We start from the raw sequence: 13,894 nt of genomic DNA, 5'->3' as shown, positions 1-13,894 counted from the left end.
TGAAAAGTTACAAATTAACTGGGCTCCGCCCAAAAAAACATCATTGCGATTAATCTCATGAGCCATCTTGGTAACAATATTGGATATTTGATAGAGGGTATCATGAGTAAGCTATCATAACCCCAACTGATAAGACACTTCTAATTGTTTGCTTGGTTTAATTGTATGACTATGAAGCGATGCCATAAGTATGCCCTGCAGGTTATGATAGAGTATGTCCCTTTCTTTCTTTTTTTCTTTCTTTGCTTTACAGTATCACATGACAGAATAAAGTTAAACTTGGATAAAAAAGTCCCAGGAGATATTTTGATATGCGTCTTTCAATCTGTTTGTCTGTTCCCTATGAGTCAACAGAATGGAGCTGTTGACTCACTTTTACCCACATCAGCGGCCATTCAAGAAATTACTCTGAAGCCCGAAAAAGAAAGGAAAAAAAAGAACTGAAAGTCAGCAGGTCATTCACTCCAACACAAGAAGGGGCACGGAGAAAATACTTGGACATAGTATTTGTATATGAGGTTAACATTTATTAATCAAAGCATGAAAAAAATCCCCCTCGTGCTGTTACAGAAAATGTGTGGACGTGCCGGAGAGCCGTCTCCTCGGCCTTGGTTAGTAGAGGGAGAGATCTCAGCAGATGCAAAGTTTGCTGGGAGGAGCCGGTGTCTCATTCCACCCAGTGGCTCGGGTGCAGACAAATTACGCACCATGTGCTTTTAAAGGAGATAAAGAACAAAGAATTTGACTGGAGGACAAAGAACCATGTTGTTCTCATCAGCAGTTATGGCTATACAACCCTTGTCCGTTATTCACCAATGGCAAAAAAAACCAAAACTCGTGAACTTACCACCTGGATACTTCTCAACACTGATGAATTCTCTGGTTTCTATGGAGAAATTAAGACGAGTTGTTTTTGTCTCTTAGAATAGACACCTCTTTAGTATAACTTCATGCAGGATCAGGTCTTACCATCATAGTCTACATATCTGCTGTTACCTGCTGCAGCAGGTCTACCGCCGGCAGCTTCCACACTGTCCAGATCTCGCTGTTCTCCACTGCTGAGGAACCGATCTCCTGGCCACTCTTTACTCTGCAGGCTGATGTCTTGGCTGGCCTTTTCAGTCACTTGGACTCCACTGACTGCAGTATGTTGTCTTCTCGAAATATGGTCAGCCCCCCGCCCGTTTACCATCACTCCCTCCTCACTATTAAAATCAATGTGTACTCTACGTGCTGTGTCCGTCTCCACCAAGACCCTGTGAGTACCACTCCGCTCTTTGTTTCCGTGGCCTGGAACCTGTCTGCTGGGCTTGTCCATGGACATCATGGTGTCTGTGTCTACCTGGGCCCTCTTAACAGGTGGTGCCTCGGCTTTCCCCACAGGATGTGGAACCTTGGTCTCTTGGCTGCTAGTATCTTGTAAAGCATCTGGAAAGAGGAAAAGCTGGTGCTTTTTTTTTTTTTTTGCTGTTTCAACAACAGATTAATTGTTTCACCTTTAAAAATGGCTTACAACTACAACATCTGCATCAGCAAACTATTTCTTTTAAACTTCATTACCAGTTTTGCTGATGTGAATAAAGAGAGATGAGTATATGCATGCAAATTATGCTTTTGCTTAAGGATGTTTAATCAGGGTTTTTGGTTTGGTTTTTTTGTGTGCCATTTTAAGAGCTATAATCCCACAGTAATACTATGTTACTGGGGATGAAACCAGAGTTTTACAGTATAGTATCTGTAGAGAAAAGTCAGAAATAAAGAATGGCATGATTGCAAATTACTGTAAAAAGCAAACGTTTAGAAAAAAAAGGAACATGCCAGTAAGCTTGTTCCTCTGTTGAGAAGGTGTGTGTGTGTGTGTGTGTGTGTGTGTGTGTGTGTGTGTGTGTGCGCGCGCACGCACTTGTGCATGGGTAATAACATCAGTTATAACCTTAATGGTATATTAATGTAGACCACTGTACCTCTGCTTTCTCTGCTTTCACCCCCAAGGTTTTTTGCAGATAGACCGGGATCTGAGGGATTTAAAAAAAAAAACAACCTTATTTGAATCTACTGGGTATGGAATATCTTCTATAAAACACGTTGCACTATAGTCCACGTACCTATGAACTCATGGGACTGACCACTCTCTGTGGACGCTCTCTGTGAGATATCTGTGAACAAGCAGCACAGCATCTGAGTATGAGCTGAACATGAAAACTGTAAATGGCGGATGACAAAATGAGAAGAGATGCAGGTGTAATGTTGATATTCTCCTCTGTACCACCGTTTGTCAGGCGTATTTTAGCTTCAAAAGGGAAAAACTAGACGTACCTTCAGAATTGTCCTCTTGTCTAGGTTTACTTGTAGGGGTTGGACGGTGCACTGTGGAAAAGAAGCAATATATGGTAATGGTCATTGAGAGTACGCTACACAACAGTCATAATATCAGACTCGCTGTTTTAATCTTGCTAGGGTTCATCTGAAAACGAATTGTTACTATAAAAGCAAATGTGAAGACAAATAACTTATCTATTCTGGTTTGGGCTTTTTTTGTTTTTTTAGTTGTTTTTTTTTTTAACCCTCCAAAAAAAATAATCCTAAAGTCAGTATTTGGTAAAGTTTAACAGCAACTCTTTGAAAGTGTGAAAATGTTTTGTTTTGTAAATTTGATTTACAGACCTGCGAAATCTCCAGGCGATATCTTTTCAGCAGGAGCATCGTCGAGTGCATCTATAACGATGGCGAAGGAACAGCTCGATTACTTTGCAACATCAACTTTCAGTAAAGTGATTCAATCGGAAATATAGCAAAGTTAACAGTATTTTAATATGAAACAAAAATTTGTTCAGAATCTAATTAAGATAAAAACAAGGCTCACCATTCAGGAAGCTGAACACATTTTTACTTTGGTCTTGATAAAAGAAAACATCGAAACAATTATTCCGTATTGCATTTGTTGACGTTAAAATAACTGTGCATTACAATAATTATGACATTACTTATACTTTAATTTACCTCTTATTGGAGTGGTCCACACAACAGTTGCTAGAGGAAGAAGTAACAAGCAGTACTGGAACCTAAACCATGAATAAAACAATTTTTTTTGTTGTAATTTCACAAAGCTCTCTCTCTCTGTCTCTGTCTCTGTCTCTCTCTATGTATCTTTCTATCTACCTCGGTTATTACAATGTTTCTCTCTCTCTCTCTGTCTCTCTCTCTCTCTCTCTCTCTCTCTCTCTGTCTCTGTCTCTCTCTCTCTCTGTCTCGTCTCCCTCTCTCTCTCTATGTATCTTTCTATCTACCTCGGTTATTACAATGTTTCTCTCTCTCTCTCTCTGTCTCTGTCTCTCTCTATGTATCTTTCTATCTACCTCGGTTATTACAATGTTTCTCTCTCCTCTCTCTCTCTCTCTCTCTCTCTCTCTCTCTCTCTCTCTCTCTCTCTCTCTCTTTATGTATCTTTCTATCTACCTCGGTTATTACAATGTTTCTCTCTCTCTTCTCTCTCACTGAAAAGATACACGGTAAATGAATCAACATATGGCACAAAAAACAACTTACAGCTCCATTTTAGCTCTCAGTTTCCAGCAATACTCACTATGTGCAAAAAGGGCACAGCAGGGGTTTATATACTGCTGATCCTGGTTTTGTCAAGTTTTTGGGGGGGGGGGGGTTTCAGACTCCATTTCACGTCAAGGGCCGTTTCAGTGGCCCTAACAGTGCGTGACTGTGGGACTGCTTTAAAATTAAGCAGAAAATGAGCAATAATTACAGCCCCCGCTCGGTAAACAAAGATCCGTTCACAATATTAGCTCAATATTAAAACAGGTGTCCTCAATGCGCAGAAGAGACACACCGAGGGAACAGCCGGGGTCTGTATTGTGTGCTAATTACAGACGGATCATGGTTCAAAGACAACGCCTCCGGCTTTTCCTGTGTGATTAAAATGGCCTTTCCAATACTGGCACAAAGCACGTATTGTCTGCGGTATAGTTCATCTCTATCAAACTGTCCAGTGCTGGGTTATTGTCAAGCCAAGTACTTGGCTGGGAGTATTTTACAGCCCATATCAATTGAGGAGATATGCTGCAAAACAAAAAGTGCAAGTACGTGGATTTCGTATTTAATTTCCCAAATTCAAATTCCACTCGAACTTCCGAGGAGGGAAGGAAGCCAGACCTGTTGGTGGCGGCGAGCAGCCGCTTCGGTGACTTCCGCGAAGAAGAAGAAAAAAAGAGCGCCCTCTTCCGGAAAGACTCCTGACACTAAGCTTTTGATCCCGGGCTTCGCCATATTGACTACCTAACAACGTTGAGAGGTAATATAAATTGGGTTATTTAACTACAAACTGTGATGGAGTCGAAGGACTGATGGGTGTTTTACGCACGGGGAAATACCTCAGCGAGAGCTAAGATGGGCGCTTTGTCGCACTGCTGTTCGATAACAGTGTCGGGAGACGGGTTTCCGAAGGCGTTGTCAGGCTGTTGCCTCGCGAGGTAGCCAGCTATTCACCTCCCCCCTTAGCCTGCTAGCTTAGCAGATTTTTTTTTTGCATTTGTGGAAATAAATTGTTCGAAGCGTTTTATCGTCCGTTCTCTTGACGATACCGATCAGATTATTTGTGTTACTGATTCGATGCGAATGGCCGCCTCTCGGCGCCACGGCCTTGAGAAATCCCGGCGATTAAGTTCGAAATCGATTGTCACTTTCCACCCGGCTTTTCCCTTCGCTGTCGAGGATCTGGCCAGCTAGCTAGCTGGCGCTGTAGCTAGTTAGCACAGCTAGCTTGCTAACTACTTCTGTAGGCCTTGCGCACACTTGGGTTAAAGTGCCAAGTGTGCGATCCGAAGAAGGGTTTTGCACCGGGGGGGGGGGGGATATATATATGAGATGCTGGGCATACAGAAGGATTTGATTCATTCAAAACCAATCATGTCAATAAGTTAATATCGTAAGCCTTTTTTGCGAAATTGACGTTACTGATCGTGAATAATCTTTTTATTTTCTCTAACAGGTGATATTGCGTTGGTGTAAATCCCAGTGATGACTATACTGAACCCTGTACCCCCTGATTAGTGGTCGGATGCCCCCTTTAAAACACAGGTCTGCCCATCTTTCAAATCCTGACAATCAGACACATTTTTTTTTCGTCACGGTGGCTTTGTGGTTAGCACTGCCACTTGAAGAGGGATTCGGGGTTCCATCCTAGCCCATGTGTGTGGAGTTTGCATGTTTTCCCCGTATTTGCGTGGGTTTTCTTACTTGTGTTTCCTCCCTCCATAAACATGCGTGTTTGGGGAACTGAGTCTCTAAATTGCCCTTAGGTGTAAATGGTGTGAGTGACTGTGTATGTGGGCCCTGTGATGGACAGGTGACCTATGCAAAGCATGTGCCTTTCTTCTGCCCAGTGCATTCTGGGAAAGACTCCAGCCCCCCCCCCCCCCCCCCCCCGATGACCCTAAATTGGATTAAATGGGTATCGAAAATGAATGGAGGAATTTTTTTAAATTTATCATCCTGAAAAATCTCTTCAGTACAAGCTATGTGCATAGTTATGTGCAGCATTGTCTCTTTGCCCTTTAAGCATGTGGGACTGTTTCAGTTTGAATTTTTTCCGTCTTTGAATATTTCATTCATATTTAGAAATATGTTCATAGCTTGTAATATTCATTATTTGCTTTTACACTGAGCAATAGTGATTGCAACAGTATAGCAAACCTAAATTTCTGACATGTAATTAAATCCTAGATCAACACTTGTTTTCCAGAATGTCATTAGCTTTTCTCTCTTGCGTATAATGTTGAAAATATTGAAGTTAATTGCGTATTTTAGGCCTGATTATCTCTGTCTGTTTCATATCCATTTGTCCATCTAGTTTTCTTTCTATACAAGGCATCACAACTGCTCCTACAAACACCTCAATCACCATCTTCCTGGAGGAAACCTCCAAGGTATTATTATAAAATTAATTAGGCTACCTCTTTGATATGATTTTATTTTGCAAAGGTATCCAGTAGTGTACCTTGGGCAATGTTTGTGTGAAATTTTGTGTAGAAATAATTTCTATGTGAAAATTGATATGTTAAGTAATTTTAATGCTATTGTTTTGTTTTTGTTTTTTTGTTTGTTTTTTTGCCTTAGGGGAGAGAGTAGATCCTGTGTAGAATATGTCTGGCCCTGTTCCAAGTCGTTCTCGAGTTTACCCTGATGTAAACACACAGCGGCCTCGGGAATATTGGGACTATGAGTCCCATGTTGTAGAATGGGGGTAAGGATGAGGAGAATTGTTTTCTGAAGGTTGAGTGATATAGTCTTTTTTATCTTGTATATGCTTTACATATTCAGTTAAGACAATTCAGCAATGTTCACCACAACTTTTATTTTCAGGAATCAAGATGACTATCAATTAGTCAGGAAACTTGGCAGAGGGAAATACAGTGAGGTGTTTGAAGCCATTAACATCACAAACAATGAAAAGGTCGTTGTGAAAATCCTAAAGGTATTTAGATCTTTGATCAACTGTCTTGGCATTTTGTTTCTGTGGAAAGGCTTTTGCAGTTTTCCAACTTCAGCAATCATGTTTAAAGGTAGAACAAATAGGATTTGTCAGTTGTCGTTTGTAAACACAACATTCAAAGTTAGCCCCTCCTCCCCAGTTTAACGACACCAGAAGTGCATGCCCCCTGACCGCAGTTGCCAGAACACATCCGAGTGTACAGGCCAACTCTTCGTCACTCTTCATTCCCATCCTCTCTGTCAGTGCTCACCAGCAGGTGAAAGCCAACCCCAGATTCACTCTCATTTTGGAACGTGCTTTGTCCGCTTGGCGTTTTACCTCGCTATATTTGCTTCTTCGACGCTGTGTCTGCCATTGTCATAGCTTCCTCTTAGATGCATGCTTACGATCTCGATCTGGCACCTGGTTGCTACGTTTTTATAGGAGTCCCCGCTTCCCAAAGGTTAGTGCCCAGAAACGTCCCGTACACAGCAAAATAAGAAAATACAAGCAGAGGACATGGTCTCTGAAGATACAGACACTGCCACATACGTCTAGTGTGTCATAAGTGATGATTGAGGGGGATTCTTTTTGTATGAGTCTATACATTGATTTTTAGGAAAATCCTACTCGTTCTACATTTTAAACATACAAAGCATTGTAGATGCCATGCATTTAAATAGAAATTTCATGTCTCACAAAAATGCCTTCATCGACAGCCGGTCAAAAAAAAGAAAATCAAGAGAGAAATCAAGATCCTGGAGAATCTGAGGGGTGGTCCAAACATCATCTCACTGTTAGATATTGTTAAAGATCCTGTGGTAAGTGTTTTTGTTGTTACCACTTATTATATAACAGTTTGAGTAAATATTGTTACACGGTGTCACTCATGAGAACACCCTTGTGATCTTTTCTGATTTAAGTATATATTTTTCTTTATAGTCACGGACCCCTGCTCTGGTTTTTGAACATGTCAACAATACAGACTTCAAGGTAGGGATAAAAGTATTTTGGTATGTTGCTTTGTGATACATTCGATATGCAATTTTATTTAATGATGATTGCATTTTTTCCCCTAGCAATTGTATCAGACCTTATCTGACTTCGACATACGGTTCTACATGTATGAAATCTTGAAGGTAAGAGAGTCAGCTTTTGGTGCTGATTTGTAACCCTTGCGTTACTTAAATCTGGCTGCCTGTTTGCTTCCGACTATTATCTATTTGCCATGGACCTGTTTACAAGGGTCCAAGTTGATAATAGTTGTAAATTCAGAGTACCATTTGCTGTGACTTGCCTGTAACTATAACCTGCTGCTTGTTTCTTGGTTAGGCCCTGGATTACTGCCACAGTATGGGTATAATGCACAGAGATGTCAAGCCACACAATGTAATGATTGACCACGAGCATCGAAAGGTTTAGTGTCACGTTCTTTCTGCTTTTTCCATACCATTTTTGGCTGCAGTGAAACAAGCAAGTAGCTTCTACAAAATGCATTGCACTCTGTGTTTATTTGTTTTTAGCTCCGCCTGATTGACTGGGGCTTGGCCGAGTTCTACCACCCTAACCAGGAGTACAATGTGAGAGTGGCTTCTAGGTACTTCAAAGGACCTGAACTGCTGGTGGACTACCAGGTGAGCCTCTGCGTCCTCCTTCTAAAAGTGTGGTTACACCAACCTGGAACCACAGGATGAAAATGTTATTAGGCTTAATATATGAATAGACAGTTTGCATCAAAATACAATCTTAGGCAGCATGACACCTTTTTTCATTATGTTTTGTTATAGATGTATGACTACAGTTTAGACATGTGGAGTTTGGGATGCATGCTTGCTAGCATGATCTTCCGGAAGGAGCCCTTCTTCCATGGACATGACAACTATGATCAGGTATGAAGAATACATCAACTAATTTTTTAACAACATGCCACCTTTTGTTGTAGTGCTAACCCAACATCTGGCTGCAATAGGCAAGGAACCGTTAATGTGACTTTTCTTTTTTTCTATCTTAACTCATACAGGAAAGCATTTGCTCAGCTTTTCTCTTTGGCAGCATCATTCTATTTCACATTTAAACAGTTTTACCTGAGAGATGCCCAGTACTGACACTTTTTTTTTAAGTCTTAGCTGCTTTGCAATGGGTGTAGAAGGTATTTTAATAGCTGTTGTTTGAGAAACGGGCAGGAATGTATGTAGATTTTCAACCCATTTTGTCACTAAACAGAATGACGTTCAAACCAAAATGGGTGTATTTCAATTATAATGCAGTCAAAGTAGACCAGGGGCCAGTTGCACCAACAGAGCTTATGCCTGGTCTTAAACTAAGTCGGTCATAACTTGGCATTCTAAGTCCGACCTAATACTTATACCAGTTGCACCATCTAGGCTTGAGCCTTCTTCTCGCTAAGACTGAGCGTAAACCTTAAAGCTAGTCAGCAGCAGGTGTAAAGTCAAAATCTAGGCTGTTTCTATAGTAATGACTTTAAACAACACTGCTTGTAATGCTGATCATGGTGCGTCTTGTATATCGACTTTACAGTGAGCGGGCTTATACAACGATGAGGAGCTGATTGAGAGGTTTCGATTCTGTAGGAGAAGTCTATTTGAACTTATTGAAGAGCTGTCACCGGACTTGCAGTTTGTGTCGCACCACAATGCAGCGTTGTCACCCGCATTGCAGCTGCTAAATAGCACTTCGTTTTTATGCAAACAGTGCATTTCAAAACACAGTTGGAGACATGATCAGTGTCCACAAGTCTACCACCTGTCGGGCCATCCGCAGGGTGTCGCTGGCACCGAGCCTCCGCCTTGCACGGTGTTTTTAAAATAGCTATTTTTAAACTAACAAACTAATAAACAATCGTTCAACAGTAATTTATGGCCTGTTATTTCTCTCCAAGTCAGCTGCTTCTTCGTATTGGTTATTACGTTGGACTGCTTAGCAGTCAGCGTTTTCTTGTGCTGGCTGTACAGCTCTATTAATTTTCTTATCTTAGTGTCTGTGAAATTGACTTTTCTTTTTCTTTGATCCTTCATAACGTTGCCACAAATTAGAAATGATTAGCTACAAATTAGCAAGACAGCGGGAAATTGTTAACAATGTATCCTTGCAACACATGCTGCTAGGTGATAGTCACACTCGCTTGGGCATTCATATGGATGTGCATCACTGAGACAGGACATAGTTAAGACTAGGCTTAAGTTTGGTTGGTGCAACTGACGTTAAGTCCATTCTAAAGACTCGTCTTAACTAAGACCAACTTAGCAGTTAGGACCAGGCTTAATAAAGACCAGTTGGTGCAACCCATCCCAGGTTCTTAAAGCATATCGCTTCCATTGTTGATGTTCAGTTCACTGAGCCCATCTGAAAGTGCAGCGTCGCTTGTGTAGTGTTTTTATTTACAGTTTAGCGGGCTTGTTTGTAAAGCCATTCTAATGTTTCATTTGAAATTATAACGGGTTTCCACTGGAACAGTGTGAAAGAGTTTAACTTGGCAACAGGGTTGGGCAGACTAATTTGAAAAAGTTTTTAATGCCTGAATACAGAATACTCTAATGTATTAAGTTATAATACTCAGAGTAACTCATTCAGATTCCATTTAGAGTACACCTTCAAAAGCCATATGTGAAACAGTTGTGCTGTATCACCAATATTATGTCATATTGTTAAGTCATTGGTGTTACTGGTATCCCCATGTCATTATCTCAGTATGTGTAGAACATCTGCCATTTACTGCTGTGCCTTAACAACGTGTGGTGCATGCAGGAGGAAGTGTGCTTACTGATTTGACTCTTTTTTTTTTTTTTTTTTTTATGAGGAAAAGGGTCGGCACCAGGACATAAGTTTTATCGTGGGTGACTGGGCTTCTGACTAACTATTTACATTGGTTGCACTGGTGCACCTATCTTTTTCATTTAGTTGCACCATCACATAATTTAGGTGCGTCCAAAATTTGTCACCGTGCCTTTTGTCACCCCGATAATACAGTTTTGTAAGGCTACCTCCGCTGATGATGCCTAATCTGGGCCTTTCAGGGCCGGGGGACAGGTGTAACTGGCACGGCAGCATTTTTCTTGTTGAAAAAATCAGTAGTTCTCTTCATTTTGAATTATCGGTATGTTGGGCGTCTGGGTAGTGTGGCGGTCTATTCAGTTGCCTACCAAGATGGGGATTGCCAATTCGAATCCCTGTGGTACCTCCGGCTTGGTCGGGCGTCCCTACAGGCACAGTTGGCTGTGTCTGCGGGTGGGAAGCCAGATGTGGGTATGTGTCCTGGTCGTTGCACTAGTGCCTCCTCTGGTCGGTCAGGGCGCCTGTTGCGGGGGGAGGAGGAACTGGGGGGAATAGTGTGATCCTCCCACATGCTACGTCCCCCTGGCAAAACTTCTCACTGTCAGGTGAAAAGAAGCGACTGGCGACTCCACATGTATCGGAGGAGGTGTGTGGTAGTCTGCAGCCCTCCCCGGATTGGCAGAGGGGATGGAGCAAAGATCGGGACAGCTCAGAAGAGTGGGGTGATTGGCCAGATGCAGTTGAGGAGAGAGAAAAAAAAAGGGGGGGGGTCCAAAAAAAAAAATTATCGGTATGTTTTAAGGTTGTGATGTTGCTCAAGGAGGAGTACAGGGCACGGTCCCAGAAATTGTCTCCATCCATACTAACGTGCCTCAAAATGTAAACTAAATCCTGTTCTACATGCTCAGGTACGATAGGTGGCGATATGCACCTTTAAAGTGTATAGCAATCTGCCAGAAAAAATGCAAAGAAGAAGAACATACCTGAAAACACCTTATTTTCCCACCCACATTCCGCTAAGGCCCGCCCTACTTTGCCTTTGATTGGCTCGTACTTCTTGCCTTCGTTTGTTAGATTGGTTAGGTTTAGGCACGAGGAGTGAGATGGTTAGGGGAAGAATGTCCGAGTCAGAGCCAATCAGAGGCGGAGTTGGATGTCTTCGCAGAATGCGGGTGGGGAAAATTAACGCTACACCACACACACGCATGCGCACACACCGACCTGCTAAATTATAGACGCACTGGTGTAACTAATGAAAATGTTTAGTCGCATTTGACAGATTTTTGGTTGCATCCCAGAGCCCTGATTTTGTTGCATGAACGAGAAATGGACTGATGGATAAATACAAATGTACATGCTGAAACTGCGTGCAGACACAAACGCACTACATGAAATATGATCCCTAGAGAGAATCTATTGTGGCAAATAAGATGTTTTCCTTGTTTTATCTTTGCTGAGTTGCAGACTGCAGCCTAACCTTTTAAAAGGCAGTTTCCTTCCATTTGGTTTTCATTTTTGTGATTTTTATGTGCTCGCCCACCAGCAAAACCTGAACACAGTAATGAACACCCGTAATGTCGATGCTGATTAGGAGGGAAGTATTCTGAAAGTTTTCTCAAACTGTATTAAGTAACTTTAAACTGAATACTGGCATTTCAAATTGTAACATAGACTGAATGCAGATACTTAATGTTGTTGTGTATTCTCAGTACACAACAACATAACTTGTATTTGGTTACCACCCAACCCAATATGGCAAATGGCTTTTTTATTATCAGTTAATTCAGTTCAGTTGTTTAACAAACCTAAATAGACATTTGAATCAAATGAAATGCCAAAAATGAGAAAAAGACGAATAGGAAATGTACATTATTAAGGTGAAGACGTTTTCCTTCTTGAAGCTGTCATTTGCTCATACGGGATTTGTACATTTAAAATTCTGTTCACATCACTTCGTTTAGCTATCAAAAGTGAACACCAAATCTATGACGTAAATGGCTATCATAAGTCAAACCACCCTAATAAACTATTTTACAATGACTCAGAGACCCCTTTTCCATTGCAAATACAGACATGTCAATCTGTGCATATTTTAACAGGTGAACACGAATTATGTTTTTATATTTTAATTTTTTTTTAATTTTTTTTTTTTAAAGCTTGTACGAATTGCAAAAGTCCTTGGCACAGAGGACCTGTACGACTACATTGATAAGTACAACATTGAATTAGATCCACGGTTCAATGACATTCTGGGCAGGTAAGAACATCCCAGTGTTGTTGACTTCATGAATGTATTGAAATTTTATCCTTTTTTACTGAATGTGTTGAGCTGGTTCATACTTCATTTTCCTTGTCCCCCATCCCTCGTGTATTTTTAGACACTCCCGCAAAAGGTGGGAGAGGTTTGTGCACAGTGAAAACCAGCACTTGGTCAGCACAGAGGCTCTGGACTTTCTGGACAAACTCCTGCGCTATGACCATCAAGCCCGCCTCACAGCTAGGGAGGCCATGGATCACCCCTATTTCTGTAAGTGTAATTGATATAAGTAGGCCAATCTGCTTTTTCTATTTTAATGCTTGGCTTTATATCTAATAACTTCAAGGCACATTAATTCTGTGAATGGCTATTGTTATCCTATATACTCACTTTATGAGATGCTCAAGTGTACCTCTGTTCTCAGATCCCATCGTGAAAGATCAGGGAAGGGGGGCAACCCCTGGAGGGATGGCTGCCAGTTCAACACCAGTTAGCTCTTCAAGTATGATGGCAGGTTAGTCATGTTTTACTGTGCTCCTATCTGTAAACCACAGGATGTTTGGTAAGAACATTGAAAGTGGTTCCGTATTAAACACCAAGTTGTAAATACTTGGATCTGTAACTTGAGATTTTTATTCACATTCAAGCAAAAAAATAAATGCTTAATAAACGTCCTGTCACCTCTAGGAATCACCTCAATGTCCTCCTCACAGCCACTGGCTAACATTGCTGGATCACCTGTCATCTCTGCCCCCAACACTCTTGCCACACAAGTCCCAGCAGCCACTGGGGCCCAACCCTGAAGCCACCTTCTCACCTGTATTTGTGTGTGCTCATGGCCATGCCCTGCCCACCTCTTAGTGATGCCGAGGGCCATGGCTCCCCTTTTTATTATGTTGACAATAACAAGAAAAAAATTAAATTGCTTTTCACCTTCAGTTATATTTTGACATCTGGACTTGACAGAAATGTATTGTTGCACCTGTCAGGATTATTAGAAATTAATTTGGGTGTGTTATTTCACAATGCCAGTGTCTAGAAATTCTAATATGATGTAGACATGAAGAGAATGGATAATAAAATTTATTTTGTATGTTCCAAATACACAGTCTTGCTTGAAACCGTTTGTTGGGGGATCCTGCTGTTGTATTACACTGTGAACCTTTACACGACTTCACAAGTCAGGAGTCTGTTGTACCCCACTTTACAGTGCTTGATGGTTGCACACACACTACTGTTATGTGCAGGAGATGTCTTAAAGTTGTTAGAGGCGTTCATTCTTTAATTGGACTTTTGTAGATATTCTACAGTTACTGTCAGGTTGCATGCACCCAATGCTGATTATCACAGGGTCAATAGTTTGC

General features: G+C 41.3%; 2 protein-coding genes across 3 annotated transcripts; one reads left to right on the top strand and one right to left on the bottom strand.

Moving 5' to 3' along the window:
* Positions 1-518: 518 nt before the first annotated feature.
* On the bottom strand, positions 519-3,623 carry LOC130118664 (uncharacterized). Its single transcript, XM_056287105.1, has 10 exons — positions 3,547-3,623; positions 3,001-3,062; positions 2,864-2,896; positions 2,665-2,715; positions 2,317-2,367; positions 2,106-2,156; positions 1,965-2,015; positions 970-1,428; positions 848-886; positions 519-713 (listed from the first exon to the last, which is right to left on the bottom strand). Exons 1-10 carry the CDS (start codon positions 3,552-3,554, stop codon positions 700-702), a joined length of 819 nt encoding a protein of 272 aa, XP_056143080.1. The 5' UTR covers positions 3,555-3,623; the 3' UTR covers positions 519-699.
* A 585-nt stretch (positions 3,624-4,208) lies between these two features.
* On the top strand, positions 4,209-13,634 carry LOC130117601 (casein kinase II subunit alpha-like). 2 transcript variants are annotated; one of them, XM_056285716.1, is made up of 15 exons: positions 4,209-4,303; positions 5,000-5,088; positions 5,861-5,936; positions 6,127-6,253; positions 6,373-6,484; positions 7,201-7,302; positions 7,424-7,474; positions 7,561-7,620; positions 7,814-7,897; positions 8,005-8,115; positions 8,269-8,370; positions 12,430-12,530; positions 12,652-12,800; positions 12,955-13,044; positions 13,218-13,634. In XM_056285716.1, the coding sequence occupies exons 4-15, from the start codon at positions 6,153-6,155 to the stop codon at positions 13,331-13,333; spliced, it is 1,179 nt and encodes a 392-aa protein (XP_056141691.1). In that variant the 5' UTR covers positions 4,209-4,303; positions 5,000-5,088; positions 5,861-5,936; positions 6,127-6,152; the 3' UTR covers positions 13,334-13,634. The 2 variants fall into 2 exon arrangements, with proteins under 2 accessions (XP_056141691.1, XP_056141692.1); XM_056285717.1 differs by lacking the exon at positions 4,209-4,303 and adding an exon at positions 4,379-4,481.
* Positions 13,635-13,894: the final 260 nt, after the last annotated feature.

This window comes from Lampris incognitus, chromosome 9 (genome assembly GCF_029633865.1).
Source record: "Lampris incognitus isolate fLamInc1 chromosome 9, fLamInc1.hap2, whole genome shotgun sequence".
In the NCBI taxonomy this organism is placed as follows: Eukaryota; Metazoa; Chordata; class Actinopteri; order Lampriformes; family Lampridae; genus Lampris; species Lampris incognitus.
Note: the sequence above shows the minus strand (reverse complement) of the source record. Positions and strands in the feature narration are given on the sequence as shown.

What these genes read in the sequence shown, in the direction of transcription:
- LOC130118664 (XM_056287105.1), bottom strand. An exon ending in TGTGTTCAGCTTCCTGAATG is followed by an intron (nt 2,716 to 2,863) that starts GTGAGCCTTGTT and finishes CCATCGTTATAG; the next exon opens with ATGCACTCGACGATGCTCCT. An exon ending in ATCGCCTGGAGATTTCGCAG is followed by an intron (nt 2,368 to 2,664) that starts GTCTGTAAATCA and finishes TCTTTTCCACAG; the next exon opens with TGCACCGTCCAACCCCTACA.
- LOC130117601 (XM_056285716.1), top strand. Translation starts at nt 6,153, where the DNA reads ATGTCTGGCCCTGTTCCAAGTCGTTCTCGAGTTTACCCTGATGTAAAC. An exon ending in ACATGTATGAAATCTTGAAG is followed by an intron (nt 7,621 to 7,813) that starts GTAAGAGAGTCA and finishes TTTCTTGGTTAG; the next exon opens with GCCCTGGATTACTGCCACAG. An exon ending in TTCAATGACATTCTGGGCAG is followed by an intron (nt 12,531 to 12,651) that starts GTAAGAACATCC and finishes GTGTATTTTTAG; the next exon opens with ACACTCCCGCAAAAGGTGGG.